At 44.8% G+C, this 22,311-nt stretch overlaps 4 protein-coding genes across 4 annotated transcripts; 2 read left to right on the forward strand and 2 right to left on the reverse strand.

The window, feature by feature from the left end:
* Positions 1 to 2,048: 2,048 nt before the first annotated feature.
* Positions 2,049 to 4,934, reverse strand: H2BC21 (H2B clustered histone 21). Its single transcript, XM_066372275.1, has 2 exons — positions 4,541 to 4,934; positions 2,049 to 2,139 (listed from the first exon to the last, which is right to left on the reverse strand). Exons 1-2 carry the CDS (start codon positions 4,915 to 4,917, stop codon positions 2,127 to 2,129), a joined length of 390 nt encoding a protein of 129 aa, XP_066228372.1. The 5' UTR covers positions 4,918 to 4,934; the 3' UTR covers positions 2,049 to 2,126.
* A 271-nt stretch (positions 4,935 to 5,205) lies between these two features.
* On the forward strand, positions 5,206 to 5,804 carry LOC136400515 (histone H2A.J-like). The gene has a single exon (XM_066377325.1). The coding sequence runs from the start codon at positions 5,265 to 5,267 to the stop codon at positions 5,655 to 5,657; it is 393 nt and encodes a 130-aa protein (XP_066233422.1). The 5' UTR covers positions 5,206 to 5,264; the 3' UTR covers positions 5,658 to 5,804.
* On the reverse strand, positions 5,805 to 6,198 carry LOC136400516 (histone H2A type 2-B). Its single transcript, XM_066377326.1, has one exon. It carries the CDS (start codon positions 6,196 to 6,198, stop codon positions 5,806 to 5,808), a length of 393 nt encoding a protein of 130 aa, XP_066233423.1. The 3' UTR covers position 5,805.
* Positions 6,199 to 20,369: 14,171 nt separating this feature from the next.
* BOLA1 (bolA family member 1) lies at positions 20,370 to 21,556 on the forward strand. Its single transcript, XM_066372276.1, has 2 exons — positions 20,370 to 20,463; positions 20,816 to 21,556. Exon 2 carries the CDS (start codon positions 20,819 to 20,821, stop codon positions 21,230 to 21,232), a length of 414 nt encoding a protein of 137 aa, XP_066228373.1. The 5' UTR covers positions 20,370 to 20,463; positions 20,816 to 20,818; the 3' UTR covers positions 21,233 to 21,556.
* Positions 21,557 to 22,311: the final 755 nt, after the last annotated feature.

A 22,311-nucleotide genomic window follows, 5' to 3' on the forward strand; every position in this document is an offset into this window, starting at 1 on the left:
AAATTAGCATTGCAGAGAAGCAGCCAAGATGGCAGAGTGCTGAAGGAAAAACCAGTTTGTGCAGAGTTTGTGTAGAGAGAAGGAGATGGGGAACAGAGGTGAATAAGGCTGGTGAGGTAGAAACCTCTGATTCTAGGAATACTCGGATAAGTCAGTGGCTTTGGGAGCCCTGAATGGAAAGGGAAGTGTTTTCCCACTGTGTGTATTTCTCACCCACCAGGTGCAAGCTAGGATTAAAGGTAATGGCCCACCAGTTCTTGGCTCCGTTGTTTCATCACCTTCTGTCCGAATCAAATACAAACCTGCACTGGCCAGGTGTCTGTGATGGTGGCCATGGCTACTGGTCATACAGATCCATTTACATAAAATTCTAGAAAGTACAAATTGTTTATAATCAGCTAAAGCAAACTAGTGGTTGCCAAAGGACAGGGATGGGAACAAAGGAGAACACTGGTAAAGGAGGCAGGTGAGAAGAATTATGAAAGAATATCAGGATACTCTGGGACAAGGGGTGATGGGTATGTTCATTATTTTGATAGCAGTGATGTTTTCATAGATATGTCAAATGTTAGCAAATTATACTTTAAACACATGCAGTTTATACCTCAGTCAAGTTGTTGTTAAGTACAGGTGGGCATGGTAGGGAATGAGTTATGAAGTATCATTTGAGCTAGAAAATATGGCCTTAGCTTGAAAGAAAGCTCTGGCCAAGCTAGAAGAAGAAGTTCAGTCCAGACCTAGGAAGGAACAAACAGGTTCAGGAGAAGGTGAATAGACCATTTTAACTAGACCAGAAACTTTTTTTAAAAAGGAAAAGCAGATGATTGAGGGCCTTGAATATTAAGCTTTTTCAAAGCATACATTGGATTGCAGTTCCAGTACTTACTCCCTAAACCAGGGGTCCCCAAACTTTTTACACAGGGGGCCAGTTCACTGTCCCTCAGACCGTTGGAGGGCCGGACTATAAAAAAAACTATGAACAAATCCCTATGTACACTGCACATATCTTATTTTAAAGTAAAAAAACAAAACAGGAACAAATACAATATTTAAAATAAAGAACAAGTAAATTTAAATCAACAAACTGACCAGTATTTCAATGGGAACTATGCTCCTCTAACTGACCACCAATGAAAGAGGTGCCCCTTCTGGAAGTAGTGCGGCAGGGGCCGGATAAATGGCCTCAGGGGGCCGCATGTGGCCCGCTGGCCGTGGTTTTGAGCCTAGGAGAACAACTGTGAAATCCTATCACTTTCTCCCACTTGAATAGAATAAGTATACTGCTCACGAAAATTAGGGGATATTTCAAAATGAATATGAAGTGATAAAAATTTCATAAGGACTTTATTTCTTCTGCCCTAAACAATGCTGAACAAGTTTAACTTTTCCATGACTCAGTTTCTTTTATGTATAAAATAAGGATGATAATAATGGAAGCTATCTTAAATGATGGCTGTAAAGATTAAATTAGGCAATACATGTAAACCACTTGGCAGAAGACCAGGTAAATAGGTACTCTAAAAAGGATACAGAACCTAAAAAGTAATTATTATTATAACCATTATTATTATTAAACTCAACATCAGCAAATGTATACAGATGTTTGAGCAGGAGAAAGAAGTGACCAAGGAGGAGATTCCTTAGGAGAGTTCATCTCACTATTTCGAATTACCTCCCCACCAAAGTTAAAATAATACCAAGCTCTATCATCTCTACCCTCTTCCTCACTCTGAAACGTCCTTCCTAGTAAACACCATGTCCAGGAAGAGCCCATAAACAGCAACTAAGTTTCTCTCAAGTTAGTGAAGGGATTCTAGCTGATAAATCCTACTACTGTGGGGACAAACTAGACTGAGTTGAACTACGGCCTCTGGGATAGACAACCAGAGCCCCCGCCCCCAATCCCATCCTCAAGACCACCACCACCACCATAGAGGTATATTCAAGGTGCATCCTATAGTGAACAGAGTAGGTAAAAAAAATTTATTTTAATTTTAAAGCATAGATACTTCCCCAAAAATTTCAGAAGGAGGCCCAGATTTTCAGTTACCTTACTTTCTCAAGGCCTTTAAACACAACTAGTTTGTTCTCTGGAAAGTTCCTGGGAAGAAGCCTCTGTGCTTCATTCAGTCTCCTTGCCTATAAAATGGGAGATAATAATGGTAACTATTTCATGAGGCTCTTGTGAGTATTACAGTCAATATGTGTAAAGGATCTAGATTCTAGAACATTGTCTGGCACATAATAAATGCTCTGTGGGTGTTAGCTAAAATTTCATAAGGACTTTATTTCTTCTATCTTGTTTATAATGCTTCTTATTTTTTACTTTAAGGCCAGTGGCTGTGGTCATTGTCATGCAGGTTCCCATTGGATTCGGGCAGATGGTTAAGGAACTGTGGAGCCAGATAATGGTGGACCATTCCGTTTATTAAAGTCTCCTAACCATGGACGAGCAAAGAGGCGGGGAAGGCCACGTCCCCCTCACTCCGGGCTCCCAAGCCCCTCAGCACTCTGGACTCACTGGACTCATTCTCCAGATTTACCGGACTCATAGGCCCCCACCAGCCTCAGCAGCGCTCCCAAGCCCCTCTGCCCTCCTCTCTTTCTTTAGGCTTTCTAGCAAAACAGGCTGGGGGGGGGGGGGGGGCCTTAGGCAGCAAACAATTGCCCCTCCCTACAGCAGGGCATCAGGTAGTTCTCAATTTGCAATTTACCCTACCGCCCTGAGAGCAAGCACCCTCAGCCTTCCACAGATCTTACACACATGGCGCTGCCCAATACAAGTGAGCAAACCTAAAAACACTTGTTACAAATGTATTTGCCCAACAGTGACCATGTATTTTTTCAATTACTAAGTATTAATAGAGTCTTCATAACAGACCTCAGTGCACCTCTGAGCTAGAAGTTTGATGTTTTACAAACATCCATCCTGCAAGCTGGAGGTGCCCAGCTTGTCCACAGGTTCACTAGTGGTTATATATGCTAATATCATTTAGTTAAAAAAAAAATACGGCAGATAAAAGAATTTTAACTATTATTTTAAATATAGTCCAGATAAAAGAATTTTAAGTTAACTGCTAACTTTATTAATAACAATGCCATCTGCACACATTTGAAAACACACATTTAGGAAACATACCCCTGTAATCAACTCCACAACCTCTTAGCCAAAAGCAGAGCTGAATAACTGATCAGACCATCAGAGTCTGTATAGCAAAATGAAGGGTTGGACAGAAAGATTTAACAAAATAAAATGTAATGTCCTCACATCTGAGGACACAATGGTGCACAATGGTAGCTGCTTTACCAGTGGATGGATCACTTTGCTTCTCTCAACCTCGTTTATAAAAGGGTTATTAACCTTGCCTATTTTACAAGGTCTGTCTTACATGGTCTCCTGAAAAGCAAATGAGACGGTAAGTGTAAATTAAAAGCTGATCTAGCCCTGACCGGATGGCTCAATCGGTTAGATCATCCCAAAGCACAGAGGTTATGGGTTCGATCCCATCAGGGCACATATAGGAACAGACTGATGTTCCCATCTCTCTCACCATTCCTCTCTCGCTAAAATCAGTAATTTAAATTTTTAAAAAAGGAAAAACTTATCTCAGGGTGGAGCAGGAAAGGGGGGGAGGCATTGGCAGGATTCAGAAAAGGGAAAAGGGTCTTTGCAGTGACCAATGTTCTCAATGTAATGAAAACCCAAAAGACGTTACACTAAAACGTACAAAGACCTACCACTGCCACCTCCTCTTTCTGGCAAAAGGAATCTTAACAGGAACTTCCTCCTAGCTGTTGCGAGGTGACCACGGACAAATTTGGGGAAGGAGTTCCAAAAACATTTCCATTATCATGTTTTCACATGCATCTAATGGGAATGAACCGCACCCATCCATCGTGGAAGTGATTAAGGGGTATCCGCTATGTGCCAAACACTTAGTGACACTCATATAATATTAATGTAGCCCAATCAGGAAAAGGCTGGGACCTGGCGTAAGTGCCCAGAATGGCTGGTGTCGCCAGCAGGCCACAAAGCACCATAGCAGCTATCAAACTCTTGGGAAAAATTCTTCAGGGTTGTGACGCAGTGTTTAAGAAACCTGGGCTTAGTTGTGTACTGGGTTCTTCCTTAAATGAAAACGGCTGACACCACTTCGTTTTTAAGACGTTGACGAAACATACCCAACAGAAGCACCAAGACATCACATTCTACAGCTGGAGTGTGGGAAGAGCAGACTTCAATCTTTAGAACCGACTCGTATGGGGAAAAAAGACACAGGGACGGGTTTAAAACGCTCCTCAGATTCGAAGAGCAAAGCCACTCATGCGCCAGGAACCTGAGGTCAGAGGCTTAAAAAGCTACGCGTAGTATGTATGTCCGTGAACTTTAACTAAAATAACTTACTTTGTGATAAAGAACTGAGAAGAAAATCTAATGTATACAGCTCTTTCTGGCGACTAGGTGGGTGGCTCTGAAAAGAGCCTTTGGAGGCAAGCAGCCAGCGACTCGTGGGAGCGCCGCGTCCCGGGAGGGACTCACTTGGAGCTGGTGTACTTGGTGACGGCCTTGGTGCCCTCGGACACGGCGTGCTTGGCCAGCTCGCCGGGCAGCAGCAGGCGCACGGCGGTCTGGATCTCCCGGGAGGTGATGGTGGAACGCTTGTTGTAATGCGCCAGGCGGGAGGCCTCGCTGGCGATGCGCTCGAAGATGTCGTTGACGAAGGAGTTCATGATGCCCATGGCCTTGGAAGAGATGCCGGTATCAGGATGCACTTGCTTGAGCACCTTGTACACGTAGATGGAGTAGCTCTCCTTCCGACTGCGCTTGCGCTTCTTGCCATCTTTTTTCTGGGCTTTAGTAACCGCCTTCTTAGAACCCTTCTTGGGCGCCGGAGCGGATTTCGCAGACTCCGGCATGGCAACAAACTACACAGACGCGCTAGAGAACGAAGTGAGAGGCTAAGCGAGCCTGGTCCTTTTATAACCACCCTTTGCAAATTAAGGCTCCAGAAGTCTTTCATTTCCATTGGGCCATATAGTAACTTGCGTTTCCAGTAGTAGTTACGTCATAATGCTTACACTGGACTTTATTGGTCATTTCTGGAGCCAATTTAGAACCAATGAAAGACGCGTTTCTGACCCCACCCCTAGGAAAGCTTATAAAGGCTTTCTGAGTACTGATTTTCTTTTTTTTTTTTTATTGTATTAATCTTGTTTAGTTGTGAGGTTCTGAGCTTTAGTAGATTTTAATCTCACTTCTGATCATGTCTGGTCGCGGGAAGCAGGGAGGCAAAGTTCGTGCCGAGGCCAAGTCGCGGTCGTCCCGCGCCGGTCTGCAGTTTCCAGTAGGCCGAGTGCATCGTCTACTGCGCAAAGGCAACTACGCTGAACGGGTTGGGGCCGGCGCTCCCGTCTACATGGCGGTAGTGCTGGAGTACCTGACAGCGGAGATCCTGGAGCTGGCGGGCAACGCCACCCGAGACAACAAGAAGACACGTATCATTCCTCGTCACCTTCAGCTGGCCATTCGCAACTATGAAGAGCTTAAACTGCTGGGTAGAGTCACCATCGCCCAGGGCGGCGTCTTGCCCAACATTCAGGCCGTTCTGTTACCCAAGAAAACCGAAAGCCACAGGCCAAAAGCAAGTAAATACTGACAAAATAAACCAAAGACTAAAGGCTCTTTTTAGAGCCACCCAAGTTTTCAAAATAAGAGCTAATGCGCCGTTTTGTGGTCAGCCCTTCATGTGACACGTTGGTGGCTCTTAAAAGAGCCTTTGGGTGAGTGGGACTGGTGTAACCTAATTATTTGTTCTTGCCGGGCTTATGACTCTCCGTTTTTTTGGGCAACAAGACAGCCTGGATATTGGGCAAGACACCGCCCTGGGCAATGGTAACACCCCCAAGTAACTTGTTGAGTTCTTCGTCATTTCTCACAGCTAGCTGCAAATGGCGAGGAATGATACGCGTCTTCTTGTTGTCTCGGGCGGCGTTGCCCGCCAGCTCCAGAATCTCCGCTGTCAGGTACTCCAGCACCGCCGCCAGATAGACTGGCGCGCCGGCCCCTACCCGCTCGGCGTAGTTGCCTTTGCGCAGCAGGCGGTGCACACGCCCCACCGGGAACTGCAGGCCAGCGCGGGATGAGCGCGATTTTGCCTTGGCACGAGCTTTGCCTCCCTGCTTTCCGCGTCCTGACATCACGGCTAAAAGTACAGTTATAGCTTGTTTTACAATGAGAAGGATGTGGAAAGAATAACGAATTTGATGAAATTTATAAGAGTTACCGGGAGGGGCTTAAGGGAGGTAGTTTGATTGGCTAAGACAGGCTGTCAAACAGCCAGTAGGAAAGCAGAAAACAGACTTCTGTTTGCATCCGGCATTACCAGGAAATGACGAATTTTGTAAATACCTACCAATTGCCGGGAGCCACATCAAAGCTCCTTATTTGCATGCCAGGATTTTTAGAAATTTTGAAACAGCGCTGTTTGGGGGAGGGGGGTTCCGAGTGGCATATTTTCCAGTTTAGGGTGGTAATTGTCTTCTTTTGCTCCAGTTTAGAGCTGGAAGGGAGATCCTAAGAAGTAACCAAAGGGACTGCAGAAGGCTTCTCCCACTCAGGGATACGAGATTATGAAGCCGATTATCTCCTTGAGCCCTAAATTACCTTCCAAATCCTGTAGTGTGGCTTCGCCCCACTCCTACCGCCTGCGCTCCGCAGAATCCGGAGTGACTAAGGGCTACAGTAGTTTGGTCTCTTGACCTCCAGGAGGCGTCCGATACCGCCTTGAAACTGGTTTCCTTGGCTTTCAAAATGTCCTCCAGCTTTCTTTATCCTCCTCCTATTGCTCTGCCCATCCCTAAATCCGCGTGTCCATTCGGACTGTGCCTCACTCCCGATTCATTTTATTGTTCATTGTTCTCGAAGAGTCTTACCCACTTCCATTGCTTTAAATTGACATCCAGACTTGATACAGAAACTCGGAGCCTCATACCAAAATGTTCACTGAGTATTTCAACCCATTTGTTCCAACTATTCGACCTATACAAACGCAAATTTATTCCAAAAATGCCCACCCTCCACTCTTTGTTCTTTTTCCTGAATTACATCAACAGTCTTGCAGGTATCTAAGCCAGAATCTTCTTGTTAGGTAGGATAGTTATTAGGGCAGGAAAAGAGAGGTTTTTTTCTTTTGTTTTGTATTTTTCTGAAGTTGGAAACTGGGAGGCAGTCAGACAGACTCCCGCATGTGCCCGACCGAGATCCACCAGGGGGCGATGCTCTGCCCATCTGGGGCGTCGCTCTGCCGCAATCAGAGCCATTCTAGCACCTGAGGCAGAGGCCACAGAGCCATCCTCAGCGCCGGGCAAACTTTGCTCCAGTGGAGCCTTGGCTGCGGGAGAGGAAGAGAGACAGAGAGGAAGGAGAGGGGGAGGGGTGGAGAAACAGATGGGCGCTTCTGTGTGCCCTGGCCGGGAATCAAACCTGGCACTCCTGCACGCCTGGCCGATGCTCTACCACTGAGCTAACCGGCCAGGGCCGGAAAAGGGAGTTTTATCTCACCCAGTCCTAAGGTCTGCCAAAACAAAATCACCAGACGTTCAAATCGCCCTGAAACCCTGTATGTTAGTCCCAATATCAGGGAAGGGGAACCTTGAAACCCTGCTAGCCCTGATAAGGGGAAACAAAGCCTTAAAGCTAAGAGTATATAACTCCTATGACCCCAACAGGACAGGTGCTCAGAATAGCTGTTTGCCCACTGTGTCTTATGCTTTGCTTAATAAACTACTTGCTTTCCTTAAACGTTGTGTTATAAAGTACCGTACCCCAGATTCTGAAAGGCACCGTACCTCACTCCATCAGGTTCACGTAGAGACACCCAGTCCAGATGAATTTTGAAGTTTTATTAAAGGAGGAGGTTTATTAAATATGCCGGCCACATATGGCTGACACAGGGCAGCAGACCCAAATCGTGTGCCCCAAAAATATTTCAGGGGCTGCTTATATACCCGTGATCACACTTGGGTGGGTAGAGCATGACATCGTGGCACAAGCTGACATTTGTTTAGGGGATACACAGAAACATTAAGACTTTCAAGGTAACACAATCAAAGATGATTACAAATCTTTTAGGGTTCATCTTCTCTCATTAGCCTAGAGGTATTTTACTCTCAAGATTCCAGGAAGGGGGAGGAACCGCAATTAATGCAAGGTGGTATGTAAATTCTGTTTCCAATTGAAAGAGAAGAAGTTTCTGGGTTAACCTTTATTTTAGATTTAAAACTAAATGACCCATTGTTCTTGCAAGCCAGAAACTTCTATATTCTTCTCCCTCCCCTCCCCAAAGGAGGGATGGGACAGGAAAGCCTAACTTTTCCTCCTAGAATATCAATATTAATTTTTCAGCTTTTTGGTACTGTAAAGCCAGCAGCCAAGGCTACCATCAGAGCAGCCTGGCCCATGCAGGTTCGCATTGGATTCGGACAGTCAGTAAAGAAACAACGGAGCCAAGAACTGATGGGCTGTCATCTTTAATTCTAGCTTGCACCTGGCAGGCAAGTAAAAACACACACTGAGCTCCAAAACCCACTCACATTCAGTGCTCACAAAGCTACTGACTTATCCGAGTTTCCTAGAATCAAAGGTTTTGTAAAGCCAGAAGCCATGGCCACTATCAAAGCAGCCTTCTGGCCCATGCAGGTTCGCATTGGATTCGGACAGTCGGTAAAGAAACAACGGAGCCACAAACTGGTGGGCCATAGTCTTTAATTCTAGCTTGTACCCGGCAGGCAAGTAAAAAATACACACTGGGCTCCAAAGCCCACTCACATTCAGTGCTCACAAAGCCACTGACTTATCCGAGTTTCCTAGAATCAAAGGTTTCTAGCTCACCAGCCTTATTCTCCCCAGTTCCCCATCTCCTTCCTTATCCTAGATACAAACTCTACACAAACTGGCATCTCACTCAGCACTCTGCCATCTTGGCTGCTTTTCTTGGCCTACTCCACGTGGCCTCCTTCTGCTCTCTGCTCTGCTCTCTCCTCTAATGATAATCTCAGGAACCAAGAGCGCAAACTCCCGCTCCGTCCCCATTTTATATTGTAGCTTCACAATCTCTAATCCAATATACAAAATAGGGAAGTCTCTAATACAAAGTCACTTCTCTGAGGCATGATTGGATTGTACCACCCCACATCAAAAAGGGTGGGAAAGGCTTAATCCCAAAACCAAGCCCCAGGCTACAAGGATTCTCAACACACATTAATATCACCTGGGCGATGGCCTCACGTGTTATCATTAACAAAGTGAGCATAATACATTTTATCTGCCCAACAGGTTTCTAGCTCACCAGACTTATTCACCTCTGTTCCCCATCTCCTTCCTTCTCCAGCGTCAAACTCTACACAAACTGGCATCTCACTCAATACTCTGCTGTAAAGCCAGAAGCCAAGGCCAGGGCTACCATCACAGCAGCCTGGCCCATGCAGGTTCGCATTGGATTCGGACAATCGGTAAAGAAACAACGGAGCCAAAAACTGATGGGCTGTCATCTTTAATCCTAGCTTGCACCCGGCAGGCAAGTAAAAACACACACTGGGCTCCAAAGCCCACTCACATTCAGTGCTCACAAAGCCACTGACTTATCCGAGTTTCCTAGAATCAAAGGTTTCTAGCTCACCAGCCTTATTCTCCTCAGTTCCCCATCTCCTTCCTTATCCCAGATACAAACTCTACACAAACTGGCATCTCACTCAGCACTCCGCCATCTTGGCTGCTTCTCCTGGCCTACTCCACGTGGCCTCCTTCTGCTCTCTGCTCTGCTCTCTCCTCTAATGATAATCTCAGGAACCAAGAGAGCAGGCTCCCGTTCTGCCCCCATTTTATAGTGTAGATTCAAACCCTTTAATCCAATATACAAAATAGGGAAGTCTCTAATACAAAGTCACTTCTCTGAGGCATGATTGGATTATACCACCCCACATCAAAAAGGGTGGGAAAGGCTTAGTCCTAAAACCAAGCCCCAGGCTATAAGGGGGCCTGCCCACAGCCCGCCCCCAACACACATTAATATCACCTGGGTGACAGGCCTCTATGTGGGCAGCGCCATCTTCAACAAAGTGAGCATAATACATTTTATCTGCCCACCAGGTACCTTATAACAGTTGCAGAGAAAAAAAGAAATAATAAAAGCCAACCTGCTACCTCACTTGGGACTGGCACTATCATCTTGGTAACCTGGCCCTTTTCTCTGTTGGAAAGTAATAAATTCTGCTTCAGCATTTCTACTCATTGTGAAATTTTTCACAACCCGTGTCACCAGTGACATAACAATATTCCTCCCTACATCTCAGCATATGCAGTTACTTCCTTAACAGATATCTCTTCAGCCTTTTTCTCCACACTCCTCCTGAATGCTTCATCATCCTCTCTTAGATCAGCAGCAGAGCCTTGCAGATTTGTTTGCAGATTCCTAATCCTCTACCTGCCTTTCATAGACATCTTTCCTGGAAGTTCTTTTTCTTCCTGTTCAGCTTCCCATACCTGGGAGTTCTACATCCCACACAACATTTTTGCCCTTTCCTGAGTATCCCATAAGGACATGAAATAGAATGCTATAGAGTAAGGAATAAACAAATTCTATTCCTTGAGCCCTTTTCTGATGTTCTCTTTTATATTCACTTTTATTCAACATTTATAGTATACAAGCTATCTATCAGGCTATGGGTATACAGAATGCACACTATTACAAAAAAACTTTGTGATGAGATGCCTCTAGAAAATGGAAGAATTCTAAATTCTGGAAGTTAAACTAATATCAGCTATCTATAGAGGTTATCTCTGGTATGAATGCTGGCATAGACTTGTGAAACACTCAAATCCAATCAAAGGTGGTGGGAGTGTTTCCTCAGTAGTAGAATGTAACTTAAGATATTTCTACCTGACCAGTGGTGGTGCAGTGGCTTGAGTGCCAACCTGAGATGCTAGGTCCCCAGTTTGAAACCCTGAGGCTTGAGCACAGGCTTACCAGGTTGAGCATGGGATCACTGGCTTAATTGTGGGATCATCAACATGATCCCAAGGTCACTGGCTTGAACCCAAGGTTGCTAGCTTGAGTAAGGGGTACCTGGCTTGGCTTGAGCTCCCCATCAAGACACATATGAGAAGCAATCAATGAATAACTAAAGTAAAGCAACTACAAGTTGATGCTCATCTCTCTCTCTCCCTCTCCACTTTCTGTCTCAGTCTCTCTCTCTCTCTCTCTCTCTCTCAAAAAAAATTTTTTTAATCAATTATATCATTTCAGAAGACACATGTGTTAATAAAAGATATGTTCCACATAGAGTCTAAACAAGGCAATTATAGTAGGTTCTCCAACACTGAGTATATGTCTGCTAGACACAAAAGTTTGGGCAGTTATAGAGGGCTCCATAGTTATGAAAGAATCAACCTTTTGGCCCTGGCCCGTTGGCTCAGTGGTGGAGCGTCGGCCTGGCGTGCAGAAGTCCCAGGTTCAATTCCCAGCCAGGGCACACAGGAGAAGCGCCCATCTGCTTCTCCGCCCCTCCCCCTCTCCTTCCTCTCTGTCTCTCTCTTCCTCTCCCGCAGCCGAGGCTCCATTGGAACAAAGATGGCCCCGGCGCTGGGGATGGCTCCTTGGCCTCTGCCCCAGGCACTAGAGTGGCTCTGGTCGCAACAGAGCGACGCCCCGGAGGGGCAGAGCATCGCCCCCTGGTGGGCATGCTGGGCGGATCCCAGTCAGGCGCATGCGGGAGTCTGTCTGACTGTCTCCCCATTTCCAGCTTCAGAAAAATACAAAAAAAAAAAAAAAAGAATCAACCTTTTGTCACAGCCTGAATGAAGTATTTCTGAACACTGTCTAATTCTTAGTTCAGATTCTATGCTCAATTAACAACTTTCTGATTATTCAATTTCAAGATAAAAATACGAGGCTGAGAAGAGGAGGTCCAGTTATGGGAGGATGCATCTACTGCTAGAAGTTAATAAATTTGCATTCTGGACTATTCATAAATTTCTTGTATATTGTATTAATGTGAGTCTCTCCCCAAGAAGCCAATCAACTCTAGAAGTTCTGATAGTATCAAATTTTCAGACCTACAAGTCTGAACCCAGACAGTGGAGACCCCACCACAACTCTAGCCTCCAGAAAAGCCCTGCTTGAGGAACCAGTTGACTTTCTGGACTCTGATGTATGTTTTTACTTCTATCACAGTTAAGGAAGATCAAAAAGAAAAGAGTTTATACTGAATTCTTATTATGTGAAAATTTCTATGCTGGGGGCTACCTAAGAAGTAGATATAATTGTTTGTTTCACAAATTAGATGTTAAAGGACTTGCCATAAGTCACACAGCCACTTACTAAGACATGCTTGGAATCCAGGTCTGCCTAAGTTAAAGACTGCTCTTTATCACTTTATTCTCACTGCTCCACTAACTAGATGTTGGGCTTCATGAAGTAACTTAACTTGCTGAGTATTGCTTTCTTACTCTGTTAGAGAGAGAATTAGACAATACTATAGATTCCATCTAGCTGTAAAACCTTATTAATAAGTCAAGATAGGCTAATATCTTTCAAATTATCCCAGGCTCAATTACATCTATTGCTCCCCAGAGGTCCTTTTCCAACATCCTTACAAGAGCTATTAAAAAGCAAAGCAAAGCAGGCCATTTATAAAAGTAGTACAACATCACAAACAGGCTGGATCTTCATTCCTTAACACTTCTGGGATTTTTAACTAAAGGAAACTGAGTTCCTTCCCAAGCGATCTAGATAATCAAACATTTATTTTGTACTCTAACTCTATCCTACCATTCTACCATAGTCCTCTCCCTTCCTCTTTCCCTCCACCTCTCCCCAGCACCAACCCAGCCTCCTTCACATGGAGCTGCTCACCATTCAGATGAGCAAGGCCTTTCCACAGCTCCCTGTCATTGTACATGCTGTTACCCCTGGCTTCATCCTCATCTTGACCTACAAAATCTTCCTCATCCTTCCTGTTTCAGCCCAGATATCACCTCTTCCTTCATAAGGTCTTCCCTATTCCCACACACAGAGCCTCAGTGTACTCACATCTCTGTTCACATCCTGGTCAGAGCACCACTTTTAACTGTTTTTTGTTTTTTTTTAATAATTTTATTTTTAATGGGGCAACATCAATAAATCAGGATACATATATTCAAAGATAACAACTCCAGGTTATCTTGTCGTTCACTTATGTTGCATACCCATCACCCAAAGTCAGATTGTCCTCTGTCACCTTCTATCTAGTTTTCTTTGTGCCCCTCCCCCTCCCCCTTTCCCTCTCCCTCTCCCCCCCCCCCCCCCCCCCCCCCCCCCCCGTAACCACCACACTCTTATCAATGTCTCTTATTAACTGTTCTTTAAACTGCGTCTCATTTCCTTTCTGCTACAACCTCCAAGGAGAAACCATGTCAAGGGGACAGGCTGTATAAGCAGGCAGGGGTGGTTATAGCCTAAGGCAGGGGTCAGGAACCTTTTTGGCTGAGAGAGCCATGAACACCACATATTTTAAAATGTAATTCCGTGAGAGCCATACTGCCGGGGTCCAGCCCCGGGGGGGGGGGGGATCCAGGGGTCCCACAGGAGGAGACGGCGTCGGCGAAAATGGAGTGAGAGAGCCGAATTCTTTTCTTTCTCTTTATTCTCTAGTTAGCATTTACTGCCAGGCATCTCTACCAAATGCTAGTACAGCTCCTTTTTTATACACACACACCAAGTTACAATTACATGGTATTAATCATTGCTTCTGTTTCACTATGTTTACATGTTTCCAGATAACAGTTAATTTATATCTATAAACTACAAATCAGGTGGCAAATCATTCAAAGTACAATTAAAAAATAACTTGAATAGCGATAACATCGGTAAAAGCTTTTAAGGGATTAGTACTAACTAATAACTCAACTTTACTGTTGTTGTGAGTCAAGGGGCAGAGAGAGATTAACAGACAAAATCATTAAGGACTAGCAAAGGACCACCGCTTTCTCAGGCAAATGGCCTTGAGTTTATGCAGTGTCCTAACTTTTCTCACAAGACTTCAAAAGGTTTGCTTATTAAGAAATTGTCATAACATCAAGAGTAACTTTTGCTTAAAGATATATAGAGTGCACCTGCAAGATAGCTAGTAGCAACATAATATCAGAAGGCATAATTGCTATTGCTTCTATGGATTCTTCCATATTCCTCTTTATTATCTGAACGAAAAACCTTGGGAAAGTATATAAATCTCATGAGAATGTCTCACTGAGAAAGCCCAGCAACTGCCTTCAGTCATAAAACAATTCTCTTAGCAAAACATTCTTTTCTTGCTGACTGCATTCCCATCCCAGGCCACGCAACGGGCCATTCCATTACACTTTACCTAAGATTCTAATGTCCAGTTAAACTTTATTTATTTACTATATTCACACACTAGTTAAGTTCTAACTATATTCTTCTTAGAGTGTACCACTATCTGCAGATCAAATAAGCAAGAAGAAAGGAAAGTTTCTCTACTCTATCACCTGAAAAGGCTAGGGAGGAAAAATGATGAATTAAGTGAAGGCCGAAAGGTGCTCTGCACAGCCACTGCCTTCTACCCATACACAAGTCACAATCTATTCTTTCTAACATGATTAGTAAGAAGAAATTCTCCTACAAACTTAACCCTTTACGAGGGATATCATAGCTAGCCTCTTATATCTATGAGCCCAGTTCAAGGGGCTTACAGGCTTTTCTGTGGAACTTACACCTTCTGTCTCATTTCCAAAGAAATTACTACAAATCTACAGGGAAAGCACGGTACTATTATCCCTGTGTCACAAATAATAGCACACACCCAGAAAAAGGGGGGATATAAGGCCAGATTAATTCAAAAAGTCAAAGGGGGAAGTATCGTTGTGCCTATCCTTTTGCGGTGACTTTGTCACCCCACAGCCATTGGTCTTCTCTGCTGTGACTTTGTCAATCAGCAGTTTTTTATCTTCTTCTGCTGTGACCTTGTCAGCCAGCAGTTGTGGGTCTTCTCCTGCTGTGACCTTGTCAGCCAGCAGTCGTTGATCGGCTCCCGACACCATACAACGACCCATGTACATTACACATTATCCAATAAAAATTTGGTGCTGTCCCGGAGGACAGTTGTGATTGGCTCCAGCCACCTACAACCATGAACATGAGCGGTTGGAAATAAATGGATTGTAATACATGAGAATGTTTTATATTTTTAACATTTTTTTTTTATTAAAGATTTGTCTGCGAGCCAGATGCAGCCATCAGAAGAGCCACATCTGGGTCACGAGCCATAGGTTCCCGACCCCTGGCCTAAGGCTTAGTTTTAAGACTAAGCTTTTCCCCACACCCTTGACTGATTGCATGATGTAGGTGGTGCATTCTCATGAGGAATCTCATTATGCCTCAGATAAGTGACTTTGTATCAGAGACTTCCTTGTTTGTATATTGGATTAAAGGTTTGGGTTTCTACACTATAAAGTGGGGCAGACCAGGAGTTTGCTCTCTCTCAGTTCCTGAGATTATCAGTAGAGGAGAGAGCAGAGAAAGGAGAGCAGAGTAAGGCCACGTGGAGGAGAGGAGAGGCAGCCCAGATGGAGGAATGCTGAAGAAGCCAGTTTGTGCAGTTTGTGCAGACAGAAGGAGATGGGGAACTGTAAAGCCAGGAAGCAGGGCCACTATCACAGCAGCCCAGCCCATGCAGGTTCGCATTGGATTCGGACAGTCGGTAAAGAAACCATGGAGCCAAAAACTGGTGGGCCATAGCCTTTAATCCTACCTTGCACCCGGCGGGCAAGTAAAAATATACACTGGGCTCCAAAACCCAGTCACACTCAGTGCTCACAAAGCCACTGACTTATCCGAGTTTCCTAGAATCAAAGGTTTCTAGCTCACCAGCCTTATTCTCCTCAGTTCCCCATCTCCTTCCTTATCCCAGATACAAACTCTACACAAACTGGCATCTCACTCAGCACTCCGCCATCTTGGCTGCTTCTCCTGGCCTCCTCCACGTGGCCTCCTTTAGCTGCTGGCTCTACTCTCTCCACTCTCTCATGCTAACCTCAGGAACCAAGAGCCAAACTCCCGCTCCGTTCCCATTTTATAGTGTAGAAATCCAAACCCTTAATCCAATATACATAATAGGGAAGTCTCTTAATACAAAGTCACTTCTCTGAGGCATGATAGGATTGTACCACCTTACACCAAAAAGGGTAGGAAAGGCTTAATTCCAAAACCAAGCCCCAGGCTACAAGGATTCTGCCTGCCTTTAGCCCACCCCAACACACATTAATATCACCTGGGCAACGTCCTCTTTAACAAAGTGAGCATAATACATTTTATCTGCCCAACAGGAACAAAGGTGAATGAGACTGGTGAGCTAGAAACCTTTGATTCTAGGAAATCTCGGATAAGTCAGTAGCTTTGTGAGCCCTGAATGAGTGGGTTTTGGAGCCCAGTGTGTGTTTTTACTTGCCCACTGGGTGCAAGATAGGATTAAAGCTAATGGCCCACCAGTTCTTGGCTCCATTGTTTCATTACCGTCTGTTCGAATCTAATGCAAACCTGCATGGGCCAGGCGGCTGTGATGGTGGCCGTGAATACTGGCTTTACAGGCACCCTGTTCTTAGTCCCATCATAACATTTAGCAATTGTCCTCTCACTTGTCCGTCTTTTCCAATGTTCTGTAAACTTTTTGAGATCAAGATCTGCTTTATTCCCCAGCCTGCCGAACTGGTCTGATGCACAATTACACTGGGGAACAATTTTTTTTTTTCATTTTCTGTTACATGAGGTTTTAGAACCGTTTCTATATATTTCTGCATCGCTGATTCCAAATCTGAAATCCGTTGTTTGGTGCATGCTCTAGTTTTTATGCAATTTTAATTTCTTTTTGTTACAGTTAATGGCATGCATTGGGTTTTAAATTGTTACAGTTAATGGCATGCAATGGGTTTTAAAGGGCAATGACTCTTGGATTGAACATAACCACAAGGCAATTAATGTTTTACAAACATCACTTTTACATAATTGTAATTGTTTTTAAATGTAAAAAATTATTATCTGATAAAAACACCCTCTTATTTTGTTTTAAGATTGAATCATGGCTTCTTCGAGTAGACATAAATGTAAGAATAGTCCTGACACTTTCTGTTGTATATGTGGCTGTTACACACTTCAACATCAAAGGTGCAATATTTCATCATTTCTGACACGTGCATATATTTCCTATTTTCAAGTTCCCCTTGGTGATCAAGACAAGAATTGGGCTCCTCATCTTGTGTGTCATAATTGTGAGGAAATGCTTCATGACTGGACAAAAAGAAAACGCAAAGGAATGCCTTTTGGTATTCCCATGGTTTGGCGTGAACCTAAGGACCACAGCAGTGACTGTTATTTCTGTCTGATCCATACAAAGGGCATCGGCAAGAAAAAACGGCATATGATCACATATCCTAATATTCCTTCAGCAATACGATCTATCCCACACTCTGAGACACTCCGGTTCCAGTCTTCAATGGTTTTATTTCTTCTAAGGACAAAGAAAGTGAACATGGTGATCAAGTGTATTTTGATAAGATGCATGAGGAAATGGTTGTATAATCTGAAGGGTCTTCTTCTGATGCCAAGCAGTCATTAACCCCTCAGCAGTTTAGCCAACCCAAATTGATTGACTTAGTAAGAGTTGGGCCTATCAAAGAAAGCAGCTGAGTCATTAGCCTCCAGCCTTCAAGAAAAGAATGTACTTCATCAGTCAGCTAAAGTATCCCATTTCAGGAAGCGTGAACAAATTTTTGTGGACATTTTTTCCGAAGCCAAACACTTTATTTACTATCATGATATCAGTAGTCTTCTCAGCCAGCTAGGTGTTACCACTTACAGTCCAACAGAATGGTGGCTATTTCTTGACAGCTCTAAACGGAGCCTGAAATATGTTCTCCTACACAACGGTAATGTTTATGCAGCGGTTCCAATTGGTTATTCAACTCATCTGCAAGAAGATTATAATGACATAAAAATTGTCCTCGAGCCCTGGCCGTTTGGCTCAGTGGTAGAGCATCGGCCTGGCGTGCAGAAGTCCCGGGTTTGATTCCTGGCCAGGGCACACAGGAGAAGTGCCCATCTGCTTCTCCACCCCTCCCCCTCTCCTTCCTCTCTGTCTCTCTCTTCCCCTCCCGCAGCCGAGGCTCCATTGGAGCAAGGATGGCCCAGGCACTGGGGATGGCTCCTTGGCCTCTGCCCCAGGCGCTAGAATGGCTCTGGTCGCAACAGAGCGACGCCCCGGAAGGGCAGAGCATCGCCCCCTGGTGGGCACAGCGTCGCCCCCTGGTGGGCGTGCCGGGTGGATCCACTCGGGCTCATGCAGGAGTCTGACTGTCTCTCCCCGTTTCCAGCTTCAGAAAAATACAAAAAAAAAAAAAAATTGTCCTCGTCTTTCTGAAGTATGAGGAGCATAACTGGATCATTTGTGTGGATCTTAAAATGGTAAATTTCCTGCTAGGACAACAGAGAGGTTTCACGAAGTATCCTTGCTTTCTGTGTTTGTGGGACAGCCGAGCTTGGGAGAAACATTGGACACAGAAGGAGTGGCCAAAATGAGAAGCTTTGGAAGTAGGGATGCAAAATATTGTGAATGAACCTGTAGTTAATTGAGACAGGATCATTTTTCCCCCACTTCACATCAAACTTGGCTTAATGAAGCAGTTTGTTCAGGCTCTGAATAGAGAAAGTGAATGCTTTCAACATATTATTTCTGCTTTTCCTGCCTTGTCTTTCAAGAAGATAAAAGCAGGTGTATTCGATGGACCTCAGATTCGAACCCTCATATGTGACAAAGAATTTGCCAGGAAGATGAATAAGGAGGACAAAGCAGCATGGCAGTCTTTTGTGGCAGTTACAAAGAACTTCCTTGGCAAGAAAAAAAGCAGAAAACTATGAACTTCTGGTTCAAAGGATGCTGTTGGCTTTCCGTGACACTGGATATAACATGAGCGTTAAGATTCACTTCCTGAACAGTCACCTTCATAAGTTTCCTGAAAATCTTGGAGCTGTTAGTGATGAGCAGACTACTGCTGGAGCATCAAACGAGATTGTCCTCAACAAGTACAAGTACAAGCAAGAGCTACAAATGCAAACTTTTGCCTGAATAGAATTTAAATTAGTTTTGCACAAATTTTATGATTAAAATAAGTGTTTTAATATGTTCTATTTTGAAATTGTAGACAAATTCTGATGCAATCATATCTTTAAGTGTATTAGTGTATTTACTGCATTATATAAATTATTATATTTTCACAAAGATGATGCCCAAGAAGACATTCTATCTACTTCATTATGTTAAACTAAATGTTGAAAATTTTACAATAAGATGAAAACCTAAATCTTGAATTGCAATAAAAACTGTAGCTTACAGAGAAAAACTAATGTCAGATTTGAGAACAACACACTCGATTTAGGTAAGAACAAGTGTTTTTGTGGATGCAACAAAAATTTTGCTCCCTAGTATTGTGTTCAATAAATGGAATGGAGTTCTATTTACTTATATGTAAAATAAAGGAGTGGAGCTATATGATTGGCAATAAAATGCATGGAATAACCCAATCTCAATTGCGCAGGGTTTCCAGAGTTTTTGGTTTTGTTTTGTTTTTCTTTTGTTTTTTTCTTTTTTGTACTTTTCTGAAGCTGGAAACGGGGAGATAGACAGACTCCCGCATGCACCCGACTGGGATCCACCCGGCACGCCCACCAGGGGGCGATGCTCTGCCTATCCGGGGCTTCGCTCTGTCGCGACCAGAGCCACTCTAGCGCCTGGGGCAGAGGCCAAGGAGCCATCCCCAGCGCCCAGGCCATCCTTTGCTCCAATGGAGCCTTGGCTGCGGGAGGGGGAGAGTCAGAGAGGAAGGAGAGGGGGAGGGGTGGAGAAGCAGATGGGCGCTTCTCCTGTGTGCCCTGGCCAGGAATCGAACCCGGGACTCCTGCACGCCAGGCCGACGCTCTACCACTGAGCAAACCGGCCAGGGCCTTGGTTTGGTTTTGGGTTTTGGGTTTTGGTTTTTTTTTATTTGTTTGGCACCAGAGTTTAGTACTTTTAATTTGTCCCAAAGCAAAACCAAAGTGGCTTAAGCAAAATCTTGATAAAACATTCTGCTCTTCTTTATACCTCCGATGTATTTTGTTTTTGTTTTTGCTTTTTTGTGGAGAAAGAAGGTAGCATTCTTCCACTGCCCAACATTCTTCCACTGACGACCTCACAAATTGGGAGAATCAGAGACTACAATTCCCGTGAGGCCTCGGGGCATCACGTAGCGTCTGCCCATTCTGTCGCGTAGCAAAAACTCCATTTCCCAGCGTGCCTCACTCAGAACGGAGCAAAGCATTTCGCCTGCATTAGGAGTCGTGTACCTGCGCCGAAACTGGTGTAACCAAGGCTGAGCCGAAGGTAGACAGGGTCCTGTCCGGGGTTCAGAGGGGATGCTGGCCCTGCGGGAAAACCCGGAATTTCACGTACCTACTTTTGCCACCCTTGTACCATACCTTGTTAATCCCCTTATTAACGAACGTGCCTCGTGCGCGGGCCTTCTCTAATCGCCCCGACACCCGCTGCCAGCGGCAGCCCAATTCCCCGACGTCACACAGGAAGGGGGCGGGCTTCGGTGTCGCTTCTCGGCCGGGTACCCTGCAGCTACGGACTGTGGACAGTGACCGGTGGGGGTGTGAGGGTGGAAGTGGGGGTGTCTCTCACCGGGCGGGAACCCAGGCCCTCACTGCTCTTGCCCTTGTCCCTGTGTTAGCCGATGCTGAGTGGGCAGCTGGCCAGACGCCTGTTCTCCATGGCCGGCCCCGTCTGTCTGCCCCGGGTCAGCGCGGGATCAGGGACCATAGGTCCCGTCGAAGCTGCCATTCGCACGAAGTTGGAACAAGCCCTGAACCCCGAAGTGCTGGAGCTGCGTAACGAGAGCGGCGGCCACGCGGTCCCCCCAGGCAGCGAGACGCATTTCCGTGTGGCGGTGGTGAGCTCTCGCTTCGAGGGACTGAGCCCCCTGCAGCGGCACCGGCTGGTCCACGCTGCACTGTCAGAGGAGCTAGCTGGGCCGGTCCATGCGCTGGCCATACAGGCGCGAACCCCTGCCCAGTGGAGGGAGAACCCTCAACTGGACGCGAGCCCCCCCTGCCTGGGTGGAAGTAAGAAAACTCGAGGAACCCCCTAAACTCCAAGAGAGAAAGGACCAGGATCCGAATGGGTTAGGTGAGAGTAAACTACTGGGGCCTTCCCTTCAATACAGTTCAATATTTGTAAGGAATATGGGCCGCTAGGACCCATTCAACCGGCATATACATTAATTATTCTCTGAAGATAGCAACTCATTTCAGATCAAAGCTAACCCAAGAAAATAATAAAATTACTAATTACTGCTTTAGCCCTACACTATTCAGGAAAAGCTACTTGGTCGTTTTATGTTAAATTGTGCCTTTGGAACCACCATATCTGATGAGTTGGAAATAATCATGTATATTAAAAGACATACGAAGTAGTTTCTGTGTTATTAATGTCATGTTGAATTAGTACTACAGATGTTCTTGAGATCCTGTAGCCTAGAGTAGTTTGGGAGGGCTTCATGGTGGAAGTGACTGATGTAGTTGGCTCTTTAAAGGAAAGTACAGAATTAAACCAGAAGGGGGAAAAAAAGGTGTTGCAGGCAAGGGGAGGAGCATATACACATTTCTCTACCCCTGCCCCCCCAAGGACAGGAAAAGGCTAGACTGGGCAGTGACTGACTGGGTAAGACAGGACTAGCAGACACATTTGAGTTTTATGCTGGAGTAATGTGCCTAACATCTAGTCCATTTCCAAAAGGATTTGCGCTTTTAAGAAAAATCTTTAGGTGGAGGGAGGCACACCAAAGCAGTGAAAAGATAATAACCTAAAAATGAGTATAGAAGATGAAGAAAACTTTAGCCCTTTTTCCTGAGCCTTCCGAATGTTAAGCCTTACTTCTGATAAATGCTCAAGTCTAGATCAGCAAATTTATGATCTCAATGTAGAAATACAACCTAGATACCAAAGAAAACCCTTGATTAACATGTGTCTTCACCATTTATTGGGTAAAGAGTTTAGACTGCATCTGGTTGGGCAGTAGGGAGTCATTGAAGAGTTTTGAGGAAGAGTATGCCAAAGAGCATTGTGGGGCAAATTGATCAGGAGTGATGTTTATAAGTGAGTTGGCATAGGAGCTTGAAGACACAAATATCAGCCAAGGCTGAAAGTGGAACCCTGACTTAGAAATCA

This window comes from Saccopteryx leptura, chromosome 3 (genome assembly GCF_036850995.1).
Source record: "Saccopteryx leptura isolate mSacLep1 chromosome 3, mSacLep1_pri_phased_curated, whole genome shotgun sequence".
Classification (NCBI taxonomy): Eukaryota; Metazoa; Chordata; class Mammalia; order Chiroptera; family Emballonuridae; genus Saccopteryx; species Saccopteryx leptura.

Excerpts from the sequence above, each read along its gene's own strand:
- BOLA1 (XM_066372276.1), top strand. The coding sequence starts at position 20,819 with ATGCTGAGTGGGCAGCTGGCCAGACGCCTGTTCTCCATGGCCGGCCCC.
- LOC136400516 (XM_066377326.1), bottom strand. The coding sequence starts at position 6,198 with ATGTCAGGACGCGGAAAGCAGGGAGGCAAAGCTCGTGCCAAGGCAAAA.
- LOC136400515 (XM_066377325.1), top strand. The coding sequence starts at position 5,265 with ATGTCTGGTCGCGGGAAGCAGGGAGGCAAAGTTCGTGCCGAGGCCAAG.
- H2BC21 (XM_066372275.1), bottom strand. The coding sequence starts at position 4,917 with ATGCCGGAGTCTGCGAAATCCGCTCCGGCGCCCAAGAAGGGTTCTAAG.